At 39.7% G+C, this 21834-nt stretch overlaps 1 protein-coding gene across 2 annotated transcripts in view; it reads right to left on the reverse strand.

Annotated features, from left to right (window-relative positions):
* Positions 1-21185, reverse strand: part of LOC133621488 (ankyrin repeat and BTB/POZ domain-containing protein 3-A-like) — a 271547-nt gene extending 250362 nt beyond the window's left edge. For both annotated transcript variants that reach the window (XM_061983534.1, XM_061983533.1), the window contains exon 1: positions 20144-21185. In XM_061983534.1, the coding sequence (XP_061839518.1) occupies positions 20144-21011 (868 nt within the window). In that variant the 5' untranslated portion in view covers positions 21012-21185. The remainder of the gene's footprint in view (positions 1-20143) is intronic.
* Positions 21186-21834: the final 649 nt, after the last annotated feature.

Consider the following 21834-nt stretch of genomic DNA (forward strand, 5'->3'; position numbering starts at 1 on the left):
TAAAAGCTCAGGTGTCAAAATTTTACTGTAAATTTTTTTTTTTCATTTACAGTACAAAAACTAATGTGAATTTTACAGTAAAAAGCTCAGGTGTCAAAATGTTACTGTAAAATTGCTTTTTTTCATTTACAGTACAAAAACCTAATGTGAATTTTACAGTAAAAAGCTCAGGTGTCAAAATGTTACTGTAAAAATTATGTTTTTTATTTACAGTAAAAAAAACTACTTTAAATTTTACAGTAAAAAGCTCAGGTGTCAACATTTAACTGTAAAATTGAATTTTTTATATTTACAGTAAAAAAAACTAATGTAAATTTTACAGTAAAAGCTCAGGTGTCAACATTTTACCTTAAAATTGCATTTTTTTTATTTACAGTAAAAAAAAAACAAATGTAAATTTTACAGTAAAATTCTGGAAACTGAGCTGCCTTTTTTCTTTTTTTTTTACCATAAAACAGCATTACTGTTTTTCCATTTATAGTATTATACACTACATTTTGAGGTGAAATTAATTTTGACATTTTAGTTTTTAAAATATCTACTAATAAAATGCATTAAAAAATGGTGTAATAATAGTGTTAAAAGGGGCCCTCTGGGGCCAAACATAACTGCGATGTGGCCTTGAAGGAAACAAAGGTGACGTGTTCCCATAATAAAAGCACATAAAAGATGAAGTAAAAAGTGCGGGTGCAGCTCATAAGATGAAGAAACATTGACAGGACTTATGAAATGACTTCCACGTAAAAATCCATCACGGCAATGACGCCGACCCGTCAGCTGGAGGGCAGCCAATAAGCGAGGACAAAAGCTTTGGCGGAATCATTAGGCGGCGAGCTTCTTAGGAGGATAAATATGCAAACGTGGAGGTCGCCCCCAGCAGACGGCACCATGAAATATGGCGAGGAAGAAGACGGAGAGAGGGGAGACGTCCCACTGCTAATTTAATAGACTATGGCCGCCCATGCAATAACGTTACGCTGTGTCATCTGCCCCGGCTCCTTGGGGAAGGTCGCCGCAAATGAGACGTAATCACAAATAATCAAGTCATGGCGAGCAGACGGCCCGGCAGGTCGGTCGGCTGATGGCTTCCTGCACTCGCGCTTCTGAGGAAGAGCATGTCGAGGAAGGTTGCGCCTCCAAACTTCACAGTTGGAACTGGAACTACAAAAGCAGTCAAGTTGTCACTTTGTGTAAATGGTCAATAAAAAGAGAATACAACAAATCCTTTTTCAACTTATATTCAATTGAATAGACTGCTTTTTTTTTTGCAAATATTAGCTCATTTGGAATTTGATGCCTGCAACATGTTTCAAAAAAGCTGGCAAAAGTGGCAAAAAAAGAGTGAGAAAGTTGAATCAAACACTTATTTGGAACATCCCACAGGTCCATCCATCCATCTTCTTCCGCTTATCCGAGGTCGGGTCGCGGGGGCAGCAGCCTAAGCAGGGAAGCCCAGACTTCCCTCTCCCCAGCCACTTCGTCCAGCTCTTCCTGTGGGACCCCGAGGCGTTCCCAGGCCAGCCGGGAGACATAGTCTTCCCAACGTGTCCTGGGTCTTCCCCGCGGCCTCCTACCGGTCGGACGTGCCCTAAACACCTCCCTAGGGAGGCGTTCGGGTGGCATCCTGACCAGATGCCCGAACCACCTCATCTGGCTACTCTCCATGTGGAGGAGCAGCGGCTTTACTTTGAGCTCCTCCCGGATGACAGAGCTTCTCACCCTATCTCTAAGGGAGAGCCCCACCACCCGGCGGAGGAAACTCATTTGGGCCGCTTGTACCCGTGATCTTGTCCTTTCGGTCATAACCCAAAGCTCATGACCATAGGTGAGGATGGGAACGTAGATCGACCGGTAAATTGAGAGCTTTGCCTTCCGGCTCAGCTCCTTCTTCACCACAACAGATCGATACAGCGTCCGCATTACTGAAGACGGCGCACCGATCCGCCTGTCGATCTCACGATCCACTCTTCCCTCACTCGTGAACAAGACTCTGAGGTACTTGAACTCCTCCACTTGGGGCAAGATCTCCTCCCCAACCCGGAGATGACACTCCACCCTTTTCCGGGCGAGAACCATGGACTCGGACTTGGAGGTGCTGATTCTCATCCCAGTCGCTTCACACTCGGCTGCGAACCGATCCAGTGAGAGCTGAAGATCCTGGCCAGATGAAGCCATCAGGACCACATCATCTGCAAAAAGCAGAGACCTAATCCTGCAGCCACCAAACCAGATCTTCTCAACGCCTTGACTGCAGCTAGAAATTCTGTCCATAAAAGTTCAGAACAGAATGGGTGACAAAGGACAGCCTTGGCGGAGTCCAACCCTCACTGGAAACGTGTCCGACTTACTACCGGCAATGCGGACCAAGCTCTGGCACTGATCATACAGGGAGCGGACTGCCACAATCAGACAGTCCGATACCCCATACTCCCTGAGCACTCCCCACAGGACTTCCCGAGGGACACGGTCGAATGCCTTCTCCAAGTCCACAAAGCACATGTAGACTGGTTGGGCAAACTCCCATGCACCCTCAAGGACCCTGCCGAGAGTATAGAGCTGGTCCACAGTTCCACGACCAGGACGAAAACCACACTGTTCCTCCTGAATCCGAGGTTCGACTATCCGGCGTAGCCTCCTCTCCAGTACACCTGAATAGACCTTACCGGGAAGGCTGAGGAGTGTGATCCCACGATAGTTAGAACACACCCTCCGGTTCCCCTTCTTAAAGAGAGGAACCACCACCCCGGTCTGCCAATCCAGTGGTACCGCCCCCGATGTCCACACGATGCTGCAGAGTCTTGTCAACCAAGACAGCCCCACAGCATCCAGAGCCTTAAGGAACTCCGGGCGGATCTCATCCACCCCCGGGGCCTTGCCACCGAGGAGCTTTTTAACTACCTCAGCAACCTCAGCCCCAGAAATAGGAGATCCCACCACAGATTCCCCAGGCACTGCTTCCTCATAGGAAGACGTGTTGGTGGGATTGAAGAGGTCTTCGAAGTATTCTCTCCACCGATCCACAACATCCGCAGTCGAGGTCAGCAGAACACCATCCCCACCATACACGGTGTTGATAGTGCACTGCTTCCCCTTCCTGAGGCGGCGGATGGTGATCCAGAATTGCTTCGAAGCCGTCCGGAAGTCGTTTTCCATGGCCTCACCGAACTCCTCCCATGTCCGAGTTTTTGCCTCTGCGACCGCTGAAGCCGCACACCGCTTGGTCTGTCGGTACTTGTCCGCTGCCTCAGGAGTCCTATGAGCCAAAAGAACCCGATAGGACTCCTTCTTCAGCTTGACGGCATCCCTCACCGCCGGTGTCCACCAACGGGTTCTAGGATTACCGCCACGACAAGCACCAACTACCTTGCGGCCACAGCTCCAATCAGCCGCCTCGACAATAGAGGCGCGGAACATGGTCCATTCGGACTCAATGTCCAGCACCTCCCTCGTGACATGTTCAAAGTTCTTCCCACAGGTGAACAGGCTAATTGGGAACAGGTGGGTGCCATGATTGGGTATAAAAGCAGCTTCCATGAAATGCTCAGTCATTCACAAACAAGGACGGGGGGTGAGGGTCACCACTTTGTCAACAAATGCGTGAGCAAATAGTCCAACAGTTTAAGAACAACCTTTCTCAACCAGCTATTGCAAGGAATTTAGGGATTTCACCATCTACACTCTCTAATATCATCAAAAGGTTCAGTGAATGTGGAGAAATCACTGCACGTGAGCGTTGATATTACGGACCTTCGATCCCTCAGGCGGTACTGCATCAAAAAGCGACATCAGTGTGTAAAGGATATCACCACATGGGCTCAGGAACACTTTAGAAAACCACTATCAGTAACTACAGTTTGTTGCTACATCTGTAAGTACAAGTTAGACTTCTACTATGCAAAGTGAAAGCCATTTATCAACAACACCCAGAAACGCCGCCGGCCTCGCCGGGCCCCCGAGCTCATCTAAAATGGACTGATGCAAAGTGGAAAAGTGTTCTGTGGTCTGACGAGTCTACATTTCACTTTTTTTTTTTTGGAAACTGTGGACGTCGTGATGGAAAAGAACCATCCGGATTGTTCTAGGCACAAAGTGTAAAAGCCAGCATGTGTGATGGTATGGGGGTGTCATGACTTGGTCCGGGGTGTGTGCTTTTCCAGGACACAACAGAAAGTTGGCTCGTGCGAGACGGGAATGAAGGTACATGATTTATTATTATCAAAAAAAGGAATAAATGAAAGCGCGCACAGTGGCGGAGAATAAACTATGAAACCAAAAGACTATAGCTAAAAAGTACAAACAAAAAACACGCACAATGGCGGAGAACAAACTATGAAACCAAAAAGACTATAAATATGGAACAAAAACTTACTTGGCTTGGACAAAAATAGTTGCTTGAGGAATTGACATGGAAAGAAGTATCAGGCATGAACAGAGCATAAATGTGTTGAGGTCGTCAGGACGAACAACAGAAAATGAATGAACTTAAATACTATGGACATGATTAGTGAAAGCAGGTGCGTGACTCAAAACGTGAAACAGGTGCGTGACGTGACAGGTGAAAACTAATGGTTGCTATGGTGACAAACAAGAGTGCACAATGAGTCCAAACGTGGAACAGGTGAAACTAATGGGGTAATCATGGAAACAAGATAAGGGAGTGAAAAGATAGAAACTAAAGAGTCCTATAACTAAACAAAACATGACTTAAAACAAAACATGATTACACAGACATGACAGGGGGTGTATTAGTGCCCAAGGCATGGGTAACTTACACATCTGTGAAGGCACCATTAATGCTGAAAGGTACATACAACATATGTTGCCATCCAAGCAACGTTACCATGGACGCCCCTGCTTATTTCAGCAAGACAATGCCAAGCCACGTGTTACATCATAGTAAAAGAGTGCGGGTACTAGACTGGCCTGCCTGTAGTCCAGATCTGTCTCCCATTGAAAATGTGTGGCGCATTATGAAGCCTAAAATAGCACAACGGAGACCCCCGGACTGTTGAACAACTTACCGTATTTTCCGCACCATAAGGCGCCCTGGGTTATAAGCCGCGCCTTCAATGAACGGCATATTTCAAAACTTTGTCCACCTATAAGCCGCCCCGTGTTATAAGCCGCATCTAACTGCGCTAAAGGAATGTCAAAAAAACAGTCAGATAGGTCAGTCAAACTTTAATAATATATTAAAAACCAGCGTGATGTGGGCGCGCATGGAGTCGTATATCAACATGGACGGAGCTGCGTGAAAAAAGCCACCCGGCCTCTTCGCGTAAACTTAAACTTACCTTAACCACTCGCTCATCTTTTCTTCATCCATCCCTTCGAGTTAGCTTTTATGATGACGCCGGCTGGAAAGGTCTCTTTTGGCAAGGTCTTCCTTTTGAATATCACCATGGGTGGAAGTTTCTGGCCATTAGCATGGCAAGCTAGAACCACAGTGAAGGATGACTTCTCATTCCCTGTGGTGCGAATATTCACCGTACGTGCTCCCGTTGTATCCACAGTGCGGTTCACAGGAATATCAAAAGTCAGTGGAACCTCGTCCATGTTGATAATGTTCTCTGGCCGGATCTTTTTTTCAGCTATCTTGTTTTTACAATATGCACGGAAAGTAGCCAGCTTTTCTTGAAAGTCTTTAGGCAGTTGCTGTGAAATAGTAGTCCGTGTGCGGATGGAGAGATTGCGTCTTGGAAACCTGTCGCTTAGTAGGAGCCATTTTGTGGTCTTTACAGATGTAAACACACAAAGGAAATTAAACGTACGGTAATATCCGCGCGCTTTTTCTTCTTCTACTCGGGCGGGTGGTTGCTTACAGTAGAAGAAGAAGCGCTTCCTGTTCTATGGGGGCGGGTGCTTACCTTGGCGGTTGCTTGCGTAGAAGAAGAAGCGCTTCCTCTTCTACGGGGAAAAAAGATGGCGGCTGTTTACCGTAGTTGCGAGACCGAAACTTTATGAAAATGAATCTTAATATTAATCCATATATAAAGCGCACCGGGTTAAAAGCCGCACTGTCAGCTTTTGAGTAAATTTGTGGTTTTTAGGTGCGGCTAATAGTGCGGAAAATACGGTAAGCTGTACATCAAGCAAGAATGGGAAAGAATTCCACTTCAAAAATGTGTCTCCTCAGTTCCCAAACGTTTACTGAGTGTTGTTAAAAGGAAAGGCCATGTAACACAGTGGTGAACATGCCCTTTCCCAACTACTTTGGCACGTGTTGCAGCCATGAAATTCTAAGTTAATTATTATTTGCACAATCTTGTCCTTGCAGTCTATTCAATTGAATATAAGTTGTAAAGGATTTTCAAATCATTGTATTCTCTTTTTATTCACCATTTACACAACGCGACAACTTCACTGCTTTTGGCTTTTGTATTTATTTGAACGATCAAATAAATAGAAGGTAATAACAAATAATGTAATAATGAAAATGGTACTGACATATATGCTGCTTAGCAGTGAAGACCTTTTAAAGTGATTTTTATTTGATGTTTCCTGTCAGGTCAGAGAGGAACAGAATGCATCAGAAGGACATTTCAGAGCAATTTTATCCACTCGTGGAACAATCCCCTCCTCTGAGATGGCATTATCTGCTGATGGCTCGTCGTGCATGACGCAGGAGGAGTGAGGAGAGCGCCATATTTTGTTTTACCCGCCTCAATTGCAGCAACAGACGCAGATTAGCAGAAATATTACAGAGAAACAGGAAGCGGGTCGTTGATGTTCTGCATAATGAGGCTGTCTCACGTCAACAGCACACACACACACACACACACACACACACACACACACACACACACACACACACACACACACACACACACACGATGCTTCTCTTTTAAATCAGCACATCTGGTATCAAGGTCCTTTTTGATTAACGTAAAAAAAAATAAAAAAATCTAATTTCCATAATTGAACATGTCATTTTTACAGGCACATTTTTACACACCATATTGCCAAAAGTATTTGGCCAGCCATCCAAATGATGAGAATCAGGTGTCCTAATCACTAATCACAGGTGTATCAAATCAAGCACTCAAAGCATGGAGACTGTTTCTAGAAACATTTGTGAAAGAATGGGCCGCTCTCAGTGATTTCCAGCGTGGAACTGTCACAGGATGCCACCTGTGCAACAAATCCAGTCGTGAAGTTTCCTCGCTCCTAAATATTCCAAAGTCAACTTTATTATAAGAATCGTGAGGCGTTTGGGAACAACAGCAACTCAGCCACCGAGTGGTAGGCCACGTGAACTGACAGAGAGGGGTCGGAAGCGAATAGTGCAAAGACGTTCTGCACAGTCAGTTGCTACGGAGCTCCATGTGACCTTCCAATTAGCCCACGTGCAGTACGCAGAGAGCTCCATGGAATGGGTTTCCATGGCCGGGCAGCTGCATCTAAGCCATACATCACATATGGCGTAAAGCACCCTCTCTGGAGTGATGAATCACACGTTTCCATCTGGCAATCTGATGGACAAGTCTGGGTTTGGCGGTTGCCAGGAGAACGCTACATTTCGGACTGCATTGTGCCGAGTGTGAAATTTGGTGGAGGAGGAATTATGGTGTGGGGTTGTTTTCAGGAGTTAGTTCCAGTGAAAGGAACTTTGAATGCTACAGGATGCCAAAACATTTTGGACAATTCCATGGGATGGCACTTCAAGTTCATATGTGAGTAATTACATTTCTGATTCATATTGTGTTATTTGATGCATGCTAACATTAGCATGCTAACATTAGCATGTGGACCATTTTTTAGCTAATTTTGTACATACACACCTCGGAGTGATATTTTTTTTTTTACTTGATGCAAGCTAGCTTTTTTAGCTAATTTTGCAGGTATACACTTCAGATTCATATTTTGTTATTTGACGCATGCTAACATTAGCATGTGGACCATTTTTTAGCTAATTTTATACGTACACACCTCGGAGTGATTTTTTTTTTTGTTTTACTTGATGCAAGCTAGCTTTTTTTTTAGCTAATTTTGCAGGTACACTCTACAGAGACATAATGTGTTATTTGACGCATGCCAACATTAGCATGCTAACATTAGCATGTTGACCATTTTTTAGCTAATTTTGTACGTACACACCTCATAGTAATATTTTATTTTTTACTAGATGCAAGCTAGCTTTTTTAGCTAATTTTGCAGGTATACACTTAAGATTCATATTGTGTTATTTGACGCATGCTAACATTAGCATGTTGACCTTTTTAGTTAATTTGTACGTACACACCTCAGAGTAATATTTTATTTTTTTACTTGATGCAAGCTAGCTTTTTTAGCTAATTTTGCAGGTATACACTACAGAGACATAATTTGTTTTTTGACGCATGCCAACATTAGCATGTGGACATTTTTTAGCAAATTTTGTTCGTACACACCTCAGAGGGATATTTTTTAACTTGATGCAAGCTAGCTTTTTTTAACTAATTTTCCAGGCATACACTACAGAGACATATTTTGTTATTTGACGCATGCCAACATTAGCATGCTAACATTAGCATGTTGACCATTTTTTTAGCTAATTTTGTACGTACACACCTCAGAGTAATATTTCATTTCTTTACTTGATGCAAGCTAGCTTTTTTTAGCACATTTTGCAGGTATACACTTCAGATTCATGTTTTGTTATTTGACGCATGCTAACATTAGCATGCTAACATTAGCATGTGGACATTTTTTTAGCAAATTTTGTTCGTACACAACTCAGTGATATTTTTTTTTACTTGATGAAAGCTAGCTTTTTTTTTTAGCTAATTTTGCAGGTATACATTTCTGATTCATATTGTGTTATTTAACGCATGCTAACATAAGCATGCTGACATTAGCATGTGGACCATTTTTTAGATAATGTTGTACGTACACACCTCAGAGTGATATTTTTTTTTTAACTTGAAGCAAGCTAGGTTTCTTTTAGCAAATTTTGCAGGTATACACTACAGAGACATAATTTGTTATTTGACGCATGCCAACATTAGCATGCTAACATTAGCATGTTGACCTTTTTAGCTAATTTTGTACGTACACACCTCAGGGTAATATTTTATTTTTTTACTTGATGCAAGCTAGCTTTTTTTTTTAGCAAATTTTGCAGGTATACACTTCTGATTCATATTTTGTTATTTGAGGCATGCTAACATTAGCATGTTGACCTTTTTTTTAGCTAATTCAGAGTCATATTTTGGTATTTGACACATTTGAGCTGTTAGCATGTCAATAATAGCATACTAGCTTTTTAGTCCATTTTACAGTCATATTTTTTGTTAGTTACTTGACGCTATCCAGCTCGTGTGCTAACTATTAGTATTTCAGTTCGATTTCGACCAAAATTGTATCTTCTAGTTGAATTTTTAGAATGTGGGGAGGCCAAAAAAATACTATTTGCGGCTAAGTTTCACTTTGAACAGCCCTGGTTAAAGAGGCTTGTACTTCATCTATGAGATGATGGACTGACACTTGTGCATGTGGCAGTAATGATGTGGGACAGTGAGATTGTCCTAATGGACACGCTGCAAACCGAGTGAAGCCATTTTCTCCGGTCTTCCTCCTCCCTGCTGAGTCATCAACGTGTCTCATTAGGACTCGGGGTGCAGTTTGTCTCACAACACACGTGAGAAACACGCTACACATCATCATCATCATTAGCGCGCCAAATGAACGCACAGCGATAATGAAAATCATTTGATCATTTCATGTGTCTGCATCAAGAGGACAAGCAGCGGAATGCAAGCCAGCCAACATTTATTTCCAAGGGCCACATATTTGCGAATAAAAAGAATGTGGAGGCCCTTTTTATATTTTTCATTATGTAAAAGGGCTAAAACCAGTCCAATATGCTAAGGAACACATATACACACACACTTACATATACATATATATATATATACATATACATACATATATATATATATATACATATACATACATATATATCTCCCAGCTCGCTAGCCTCAACCTGAACCTTGGTATTTACCGTGATGACGGACTGGCAGTGTGTCGCGCCTCGCCAAGGAGCAGCGAGAATACCAAGAAGCGCATATGCCAAATTTTCAAAGAGAACGGCCTACGGATCACGATTGAAGCCAACAAGCAAACCGTCAACTCCCTCGACGTCACTTTCAACCTGAGAAATAACAGCTACCAACCATTCACGAAACCCAACACAACACTCCAATACGTGCACCATGACAGCAACCACCCACCCACCACCACGAAAAGAATACCTACCGGAATTAATAAAAGGCTATCGATGCTGTCATCTAGCAAAGCTGAATTTGACCAAGCAACCCCCCCGTACCAAAAAGCCCTTGATGAAAGCAAATACAATTTCACCCTCACCTATGAACCCACGCCAGGAAACCAACCGAAAAAGAACAGAAAACGAAACGACATCATCTGGTACAACCCCCCATACAGCAAAAACGTCTCAACTAACATTGGACACTAATTCCTCAATCTGATTGACAAACACTTTCCCAAAGACAACACCCTAAGAAAAGTATTCAACAAGAACAACATTAAATTGAGCTACAGCTGTATGAACAATATACGACAAAATATCTCAAACCACAACAAAACAATTGCAAATGAGCCGTCGGCCCCCGGACAGAGCGACTCCAAAACCAACAAAGGCTGCAACTGCCGCAAGAAACCTGATTGCCCTCTCAACGGGGGGTGCTTACAAACATCAGTTGTTTACCAATCTAAGGTAATACGCAAGGACATTAACACATCCGACACATATGTAGGATTAACCGAGGGAGAGTTTAAAACCAGATGGAACAATCACAAGGCTTCTTTCAGGAACAAAAACCTGCGGAATACCACAGAACTCAGCAAACACATTTGGGACCTCAAAGACAATAATGTTGAATATTCAATAACATGGCAAATTCTTGCATCCAGCACACCTTACAATAGTGGTAATAAAAGATGCAACCTATGCTTGAAAGAGAAACTGTTTATTATTTACCGTCCAGACCTGTCATCCCTCAACAAGCGCAGCGAAATTGTATCAGCATGCCGCCACAGACGGAAACACCTCCTAGGTAACACATGAGCCAATCACCACGCCCCTACGCCAGCCTGTACCCACCCACTCTGTGCCCTATATAAACCATGGTATGCGAATGCTCCCATTAAAATCTCCTGATGATTGAGGGTACCCCCCCTCATGAAACAGGCCTGTAGAGATGAAATAGTCTTGTGATTTTTTTTCCCACACATACATATATTGCGCTCTACTACGGTATCGAGCACTATTTTTTGGGATAACCTTATTAAGACATATACATATATATATATATATATATTACATACATATATATATATATATATATATACACATATATACACATATATATATACATACATACATACATAAATATATATGTACACATATACATACATACATACATACATACATGCATACATATATATATATTGTCTTTAATTGAGTCGTTTTGAATCGTGAATTGTATTGAATCGAGAATCACGGAGAATCATCAAAAATCATCGAGAATCTTCTTGAATCGAGAACTCTGTTGAATCAAGAATTGTCTTGAATCAAGAATCGTCTTGAATCATTTGAAATCAGAATTGTTTTGAATAAAAAATAAGTCTTGGATCGAGAATCGTCTTGAATGAAGAATAATTTTGAATAGAGAATAGTCTTAAATTGACAACAGTCTTGAATCGAGAGTTGTTTTGAATCGGGAGTCGTCTTGACTCGAGAATCCGCTTGATTCAATCACTGTTTTGAATCGAGAATAGTCTTCAATCGAGAATCATCAAAATTTGTCTGAAATAGTCTTGAATTGAGTCGTTTTGAATCGAGAATTGTATTGAATGGATAATCGTCTTGAATCGGGAATCACGGAGAATCATCAAGAATCGTCTTGAATCGAGAACTTTTTTGAATCAAGAATTGTCTAGAATCGAGAATCATCAAGAATCGTCTTGAATCATTTGAAATCAGAATTGTTTTGAATTAAAAAAAAGTCTTGAATCGAGAATCAATTTGAATAGAGAATAGTCTTAAATTAACAACAGTCTTGAATCGAGAATTAGTTTGAATCTGGAATAGTCTTGATTCGAGAATCCGCTTGATTCAATCACTGTTTTGAATCGAGAATAGTCTTCAATCGAGAATCGTCAAAAATTGTCTGAAATCGTCTTGAATTGAGTCGTTTTGAATCGAGAATTATATTGAATCGATAATCGTCTTGAATCGAGAATCACGGAGAATCATCAATAATCGTCTTGAATCGAGAACTCTTTTGAATCAAGAATTGTCTTGAATCTAGAATCATCGAGAATAGTCTTGAATCATTTGAAATCAGAATTGTTTTGAATAAAAAAACGTCTCGGATCGAGAATCTTTTTGAATCAAGAATAATTTTGGATGGAGAACAGTCTTAAATTGACAACAATCTTGAATCGAGAATTGTTTTGAATCGGCAGTCTTGACTCGAGAATCCGCTTGATTCAATCATTGTTTTGAATAGAGAATAGTCTTCAATCGAGAATCATCAAAAATTGTCTGAAATCGTCTTGAATCAAGTCGTTTTGAACCGAGAATTGTATTGAATCGAGAATCATCAAAAATCGAGAATCGTCTTGAATCGAGAATAATTGAGAATCATCTTAAAATCGTTTGAAATTAGAATTGTTTTGAAAAAAAACAGTCTTGAATCGAGAATCGTTTTGAATCTGGAATCGTCTTGACTCGAGAATCCGCTTGATTCAATAATTGTTTTGAATAGAGAATAGTCTTAAATCTCTTGAATCGAGTCGTTTTGAATCGAGAATTGTATTGAATGGAGAATCGTCTTGAATCGAGAATCACGAAGAATCATCAAGAATCGTCTTGAATCGAGAACTCTTTTGAATCAAGAATTGTCTTGAATCGAGAATCATCAAGAATCGTCTTGAATCATTTGAAATCAGAATTGTTTTGATTAAAAAAAACTCTTGAATCGAGAATCATTTTGAATAGAGAATAGTCTTAAATTGACAACAGTCTTGAATCGAGAATTGTTTTGGATCTGGAATAGTCTTGACTCGAGAATCCGCTTGATTCAATAGTTGTTTTGAATAGAGAATAGTCTTGAATCTCGAATCCTCAAAAATTGTCTGAAATTGTCTTGAATTGAGTCGTTTTGAATCGAGAATTGTATTGAATCGATAATCGTCTTGAATCGAGAATCACGTAATTTTGGATAGAGAACAGTCTTAAATTGACAACAATTTTGAATCGAGAATTGTTTTGAGTCGGCAGTCGTCTTGACTTGAGAATCCGCTTGATTCAATCATTGTTTTGAATAGAGAATAGTCTTCAATCGAGAATCATCAAAAATTGTCTGAAATCGTCTTGAATCAAGTCGTTTTGAACCGAGAATTGTATTGAATCGAGAATCGTCTTGAATCGAAAATCACAGAGAATCATCAAAAATCGAGAATCGTCTTGAATCGAGAACTGTTTTGAATCGACAATCGTCTTGAATCGAGAATAATTGAGAATCATCTTAAAATCAGAATTGTTTTGAATAAAAAACAGTCTTGAATCGAGAATTAGTTTGAATCTGGAATAGTCTTGATTCGAGAATCCGCTTGATTCAATAATTGTTTTGAATAGAGAATAGTCTTAAATCTCAAATCCTCAAAAATTGTCTGATATTGTCTTGAATTGAGTCATTTTGAATCGAGAATTGTATTGAGTCGATAATCGACTTGAATCGAAAATCACGGAGAATCATCAAGAATCGTCTTGAATCGAGAACTCTTTTGAATCAAGAATTGTCTTGAATCTAGAATCATCAAGAATCGTCTTGAATCATTTGAAATCAGAATTGTTTTGAATAAAAAAACGTCTCTGATCGAGAATCTTTTTGAATCAAGAATAATTTTGGATAGAGAACAGTCTTAAATTGACAACAATCTTGAATCGAGAATTGTTTTGAATCGGCAGTCGTCTTGACTCGAGAATCCGCTTGATTCAATCATTGTTTTGAATAGAGAATAGTCTTCAATCGAGAATCATCAAAAATTGTCTGAAATCGTCTTGAATCAAGTCGTTTTGAACCGAGAATTGTATTGAATCGAGAATCATCAAAAATCGAGAATCGTCTTGAATCGAGAACTGTTTTGAATCGACAATCGTCTTGAATCAAGAATAATTGAGAATCATCTTAAAATCGTTTGAAATCAGAATTGTTTTGAAAAAAAACAGTCTTGAATCGAGAATCGTTTTGAATCTGGAATCGTCTTGACTCGAGAATCCGCTTGATTCAATAATTGTTTTGAATAGAGAATAGTCTTAAATCTCTTGAATCGAGTCGTTTTGAATCGAGAATTGTATTGAATGGAGAATCGTCTTGAATCGAGAATCACGAAGAATCATCAAGAATCGTCTTGAATCGAGAACTCTTTTGAATCAAGAATTGTCTTGAATCGAGAATCATCAAGAATCGTCTTGAATCATTTGAAATCAGAATTGTTTTGATTAAAAAAAACTCTTGAATCGAGAATCATTTTGAATAGAGAATAGTCTTAAATTGACAACAGTCTTGAATCGAGAATTGTTTTGGATCTGGAATAGTCTTGACTCGAGAATCCGCTTGATTCTCTAGTTGTTTTGAATAGAGAATAGTCTTGAATCTCGAATCCTCAAAAACTGTCTGAAATTGTCTTGAATTGAGTCGTTTTGAATCGAGAATTGTATTGAATCGATAATCGTCTTGAATCGAGAATCACGTAATTTTGGATAGAGAACAGTCTTAAATTGACAACAATTTTGAATCGAGAATTGTTTTGAGTCGGCAGTCGTCTTGACTTGAGAATCCGCTTGATTCAATCATTGTTTTGAATAGAGAATAGTCTTCAATCGAGAATCATCAAAAATTGTCTGAAATCGTCTTGAATCAAGTCGTTTTGAACCGAGAATTGTATTGAATCGAGAATCGTCTTGAATCGAAAATCACAGAGAATCATCAAAAATCGAGAATCGTCTTGAATCGAGAACTGTTTTGAATCGACAATCGTCTTGAATCGAGAATAATTGAGAATCATCTTAAAATCAGAATTGTTTTGAATAAAAAACAGTCTTGAATCGAGAATTAGTTTGAATCTGGAATAGTCTTGATTCGAGAATCCGCTTGATTCAATAATTGTTTTGAATAGAGAATAGTCTTAAATCTCAAATCCTCAAAAATTGTCTGATATTGTCTTGAATTGAGTCATTTTGAATCGAGAATTGTATTGAGTCGATAATCGTCTTGAATCGAAAATCACGGAGAATCATCAAGAATCGTCTTGAATCGAGAACTCTTTTGAATCAAGAATTGTCTTGAATCTAGAATCATCAAGAATCGTCTTGAATCATTTGAAATCAGAATTGTTTTGAATAAAAAAACGTCTCTGATCGAGAATCTTTTTGAATCAAGAATAATTTTGGATAGAGAACAGTCTTAAATTGACAACAATCTTGAATCGAGAATTGTTTTGAATCGGCAGTCGTCTTGACTCGAGAATCCGCTTGATTCAATCATTGTTTTGAATAGAGAATAGTCTTCAATCGAGAATCATCAAAAATTGTCTGAAATCGTCTTGAATCAAGTCGTTTTGAACCGAGAATTGTATTGAATCGAGAATCATCAAAAATCGAGAATCGTCTTGAATCGAGAACTGTTTTGAATCGACAATCGTCTTGAATCAAGAATAATTGAGAATCATCTTAAAATCGTTTGAAATCAGAATTGTTTTGAAAAAAAACAGTCTTGAATCGAGAATCGTTTTGAATCTGGAATCGTCTTGACTCGAGAATCCGCTTGATTCAATAATTGTTTTGAATAGAGAATAGTCTTAAATCTCTTGAATCGAGTCGTTTTGAATCGAGAATTGTATTGAATGGAGAATCGTCTTGAATCGAGAATCACGAAGAATCATCAAGAATCGTCTTGAATCGAGAACTCTTTTGAATCAAGAATTGTCTTGAATCGAGAATCATCAAGAATCGTCTTGAATCATTTGAAATCAGAATTGTTTTGATTAAAAAAAACTCTTTAATAGAGAATCATTTTGAATAGAGAATAGTCTTAAATTGACAACAGTCTTGAATCGAGAATTGTTTTGGATCTGGAATAGTCTTGACTCGAGAATCCGCTTGATTCTCTAGTTGTTTTGAATAGAGAATAGTCTTGAATCTCGAATCCTCAAAAACTGTCTGAAATTGTCTTGAATTGAGTCGTTTTGAATCGAGAATTGTATTGAATCGATAATCGTCTTGAATCGAGAATCACGTAATTTTGGATAGAGAACAGTCTTAAATTGACAACAATTTTGAATCGAGAATTGTTTTGAGTCGGCAGTCGTCTTGACTTGAGAATCCGCTTGATTCAATCATTGTTTTGAATAGAGAATAGTCTTCAATTGAGAATCATCAAAAATTGTCTGAAATCGTCTTGAATCAAGTCGTTTTGAACCGAGAATTGTATTGAATCGAGAATCGTCTTGAATCGAAAATCACAGAGAATCATCAAAAATCGAGAATCGTCTTGAATCGAGAACTGTTTTGAATCGACAATCGTCTTGAATCGAGAATAATTGAGAATCATCTTAAAATCAGAATTGTTTTGAATAAAAAACAGTCTTGAATCGAGAATTAGTTTGAATCTGGAATAGTCTTGATTCGAGAATCCGCTTGATTCAATAATTGTTTTGAATAGAGAATAGTCTTAAATCTCAAATCCTCAAAAATTGTCTGATATTGTCTTGAATTGAGTCATTTTGAATCGAGAATTGTATTGAGTCGATAATCGTCTTGAATCGAAAATCACGGAGAATCATCAATAATCGTCTTGAATCGAGAACTCTTTTGAATCAAGAATTGTCTTGAATCTAGAATCATCGAGAATAGTCTTGAATCATTTGAAATCAGAATTGTTTTGAATAAAAAAACGTCTCGGATCGAGAATCTTTTTGAATCAAGAATAATTTTGGATAGAGAATATTCTTAAATTGCCAACAATCTTAAATCGAGAATTGTTTTGAATCGGCAGTCGTCTTGACTCGAGAATCCGCTTGATTCAATCATTGTTTTGAATAGAGAATCGTCTTCAATCGAGAATCATCAAAAATTGTCTGAAATCGTCCTGAATCAAGTCGTTTTGAACCGAGAATTGTATTGAATCGAGAATCGTCTTGAATCAAGAATCACAGAGTATCATCAAAAATCGAGAATCGTCTTGAATCGAGAATCATTGAGAATCATCTTAAAATCGTTTGAAATCAGAATTGTTTTGAATAAAAAACAGTCTTGAATCGAGAATCATTTTGAATCTGGAATCGTCTTGACTCGAGAATCCGCTTGATTCAATAATTGTTTTGAATAGAGAATAGTCTTAAATCTCGAATCCTCAAAAATTGTCTGATATTGTCTTGAATTAAGTCGTTTTGAATGGAGAATTGTATTGAATCGATAATCGTCTTGAATCGAGAATCACGGAGAATCATCAATAATCGTCTTGAATCGAGAACTCTTTTGAATCAAGAATTGTCTTGAATCTAGAATCATCAAGAATCGTCTTGAATCATTTGAAATCAGAATTGTTTTGAATAAAAAAACGTCTCGGATCGAGAATCTTTTTGAATCAAGAATAATTTTGGATAGAGAACAGTCTTAAATTGACAACAATCTTGAATCGAGAATTGTTTTGAATCGGCAGTCGTCTTGACTCGAGAATCCGCTTGATTCAATCATTGTTTTGAATAGAGAATCGTCTTCAATCTCGAATCCTCAAAAATTGTCTAATATTGTCTTGAATTAAGTCGTTTTGAATGGAGAATTGTATTGAATGGAGAATCGTCTTGAATCGAGAATCACGGAGAATCATCAATAATCGTCTTGAATCGAGAACTCTTTTGAATCAAGAATTGTCTTGAATCGAGAATCATCAAGAATCGTCTTGAATCATTTGAAATCAGAATTGTTTTGATTAAAAAAAACTCTTGAATCGAGAATCATTTTGAATAGAGAATAGTCTTAAATTGACAACAGTCTTGAATCGAGAATTGTTTTGGATCTGGAATAGTCTTGACTCGAGAATCCGCTTGATTCAATAGTTGTTTTGAATAGAGAATAGTCTTAAATCTCGAATCCTCAAAAATTGTCTGAAATTGTCTTGAATTGAGTCGTTTTGAATCGAGAATTGTATTGAATCGATAATCGTCTTGAATCGAGAATCACGTAATTTTGGATAGAGAACAGTCTTAAATTGACAACAATCTTGAATCGAGAATTGTTTTGAATGGGCAGTCGTCTTGACTCGAGAATCCGCTTGATTCAATCATTGTTTTGAATAGAGAATAGTCTTCAATCGAGAATCATCAAAAATTGTCTGAAATCGTCTTGAATCAAGTCGTTTTGAACCGAGAATTGTATTGAATCGAGAATCGTCTTGAATCGAAAATCACAGAGAATCATCAAAAATCGAGAATCGTCTTGAATCGAGAACTGTTTTGAATCGACAATCGTCTTGAATCGAGAATAATTGAGAATCATCTTAAAATCAGAATTGTTTTGAATAAAAAACAGTCTTGAATCGAGAACCATTTTGAATCTGGAATCGTCTTGACTCGAGAATCCGCTTGATTCAATAATTGTTTTGAATAGAGAATAGTCTTAAATCTCGAATCCTCAAAAATTGTCTGAAATTGTCTTGAATTGAGTCATTTTGAATCGAGAATTGTATTGAATCGATAATCGTCTTGAATCGAGAATCACGGAGAATCATCAAGAATCGTCTTGAATCGAGAACTCTTTTGAATCAAAAATTGTCTTGAATCTAGAATCATCAAGAATCGTTTTGAATCATTTGAAATCAGAATTGTTTTGAATAAAAAAACGTCTCTGATCGAGAATCTTTTTGAATCAAGAATAATTTTGGATAGAGAACAGTCTTAAATTGACAATCTAGAATCGAGAATCCGCTTGATTCAATCATTGTTTTGAATAGAGAATAGTCTTCAATCGAGAATCATCAAAAATGGTCTGAAATCGTCTTGAATCAAGTCGTTTTGAACCGAGAATTGTATTGAATCGTGAATCATCAAAAATTGTCTGAAATCGTCTTGAATCAAGTCGTTTTGAACCGAGATTTGTATTGAATCGAGAATCGTCTTGAATCGAGAATCACGGAGAATCATCAAGAATCGTCTTGAATCGTTTGAAATCAGAATTGTTTTGAATAAAAAAAAACGTCTTGAATAAAGAATCAAGATTCATTTTGGATATAAAATAGTCTTGAATCTACAATTGTTTTATATCGAGAATCGTCTTGAATCCATAATCATATTAAATCAATAATCGTTTTGAATCAAAATACGTCTTGAATTATGAAACGTTTTGGATAAAGAATAGTCCAGAATCTACAAATAAACCAAGAATTGTCCTGAATCGAGAATCGTTTTGGAATGGAAAATTGTATTACATCATGAATCGTTTTCAATGAAAAAACGTCTTGAATGGAGAATCATTTTGGATAGAGAATAGCTTTAAATGGACAACAGCCTTGAATCTGGAATCGTCTTGACTGGAGAATCCGCTTGATTCGATAATAGCTTTGACTCGAGAATAGTCTTAAATCTAGAATCGATTCTGAATCGCGTTTTTACCCCAAGAATGGTGAGCTGTTTTTTTTACTCACATCTCTCGAAGCGCCTGCAAAGGTCGTGAACTCCAGAGAGTTAAAGAAATGAACACCAAGCATGTCGACGACGTGACGTTAGCATCATTATCCTTTTCCAGTTAGCATATGTTTTTATAATTGTATTTTTTTTAGAAAATTAAAAAATGACCCCTGAGCCGCCCCTGCTTTTGTCTAACGCAACACACCTGTGGAATACATTGGATTAATCCTGATAAAAAAAAATGACCCCTGGGCCGCCCCTGCTTTTGTCCAACGCAACACACCTGTGGAAAACATTGGACTAATGATAATGCATACAAATAGACACTTTGAGAACATAATTGAACCTTTCAGAGTCCAATAACCAGAATGAATTGGGTGTCAAACAGCTCATAGCCTCCAGACCGGAGTGGAGTCGGTGCACGCAAACAAAGAACAGTTGGACTTACCGCTGGAGTTCTTGGCACAGATGAGGTGCTGGTAGGGTTGCAGCACCCCCCAAATCTCCGAGTCCCCGCCGACGGCTTGCTCCAGCGCCTCCAGGCTCAAGTTGGGCACGCCGTTGTCCCTCCGCTGCAGCAGCGCGCTGCGCAGGACGCGGCCCGCCAGCTCCCTGAAGAGGCTCTCCACGCACGCCGTCAGGTAGATGGCGGCGTGTTCGTGGACCCTGAGCGCCACGCGGCCGTCCACCATCCAGCGGAAGAACTTGCCCACGGAGAAGACCAGCCCGCAGCGCGCCGACTTTCCGCGGCTGAACTTGTCGGCGGTGGTCATGCTGTAGAGGGAGAGCGCGCTCAGGGCGGCCGCGATGCAGTTGACGGAGACGGTCCAGGAGAGGACCATCTTCACGGCGCTCTGGACCTCCAGCTTGGTGCACTTGGCGTAGCGGAGGCTGAGCCGCTGCGCCTCGCGGGCCAGGCGGACGAGCGCGCGGCTGACGAGCACGGAGAGCCGCGCCAGGACCTCCGGAGACGGAGGCTCCCCGGCGGCCATCAGCTCCTCGTCCCGCCGCAGCGCGTCCTCCACCTCGGCCAGGCTCCACGGCACCTCCTCCGGCTCGGGCAGCTTGGCGCACTCCGGGCCCTCCGTGTCCTCGGCCAGGACGGTGTTGACCGTTTCCAGACTGTTCTGGCGGCTGTGCATGGATTCCGTCAGATGCCAGCGGTTGGCCCCGTGCGGGAAGGAGGACGTCTGAGGCGGGTCGGAGCAGCACAGCGACACGCTGGACGACCTGACCGAGTCCGCGGCTCCACCATACCCGGAGTCCAGCGTTAAGTCCTCCAGCGTCCTCACCGCGCTCTTACCGGCGCCTGCCATCGCTGCGCCCGCCGCATGCTGTTGGCTCCGCTGCTCGCCCTCCGACGGAGACTCCCGGGCCTGGCGGGGGTCTCTCACGGTCCCGGGAGCCGCATCCGCTTGCTCCAAAGAACCCGGAATTGGCGCAGCGTCACCGGCGAGACGACAACTTTTGCAACCTCCTTCTTCGCTCGATGCTTGGACGTCTGCGTGGAGAGAGAGAGAGATCCTCCACGCGCACACGCAACTTCTCTTCGTGACTGAGGAGGAGGAGGAGGAGGAAGGGCGGGGGGGGTTGGGAGGGTGTGGGGGGGGTGGATCACCTTCATCAATATTATTTGACAGCTGCCATGAGCATAAATATCAACATACGTATATAATATATACTATAAAGTCCAATTATGAGATTTAAAAAAAATAAAAAATGATGAGATAAAAAGACAATTATGAAATAAAAAGTCGAATTTGAGATAAAAAAGTCATAATTATGAGCTAAAAAGACAATTATAAGAATAAAAAGTCGAAATATGAGATTTAAAAAAAAGAGATAAAAAAGACAATTATGAGATAAAAGACAACTTTGAAATTAAAAAGTCGAATTTATGAGATAAAAAAGATAAATATGAAATTAAAAAGTCGAATTTATGAGATAAAAAGTCATAATTATGAGATAAAAAGACAATTATGAAATAAAAAGTCGAATTTATGAGATAAAAAGTCATAATTATGAGATTAAAAGACAATTATAAGATAAAAAAAAGTCGAATTATGGGATTTAAAAAGAATATGAGACAAAAAGACAATTATGAAATAAAAAGTCGAATTTATTAGATAAAAAAGATAA

This window comes from Nerophis lumbriciformis, linkage group LG25 (assembly GCF_033978685.3).
Source record: "Nerophis lumbriciformis linkage group LG25, RoL_Nlum_v2.1, whole genome shotgun sequence".
Classification (NCBI taxonomy): Eukaryota; Metazoa; Chordata; class Actinopteri; order Syngnathiformes; family Syngnathidae; genus Nerophis; species Nerophis lumbriciformis.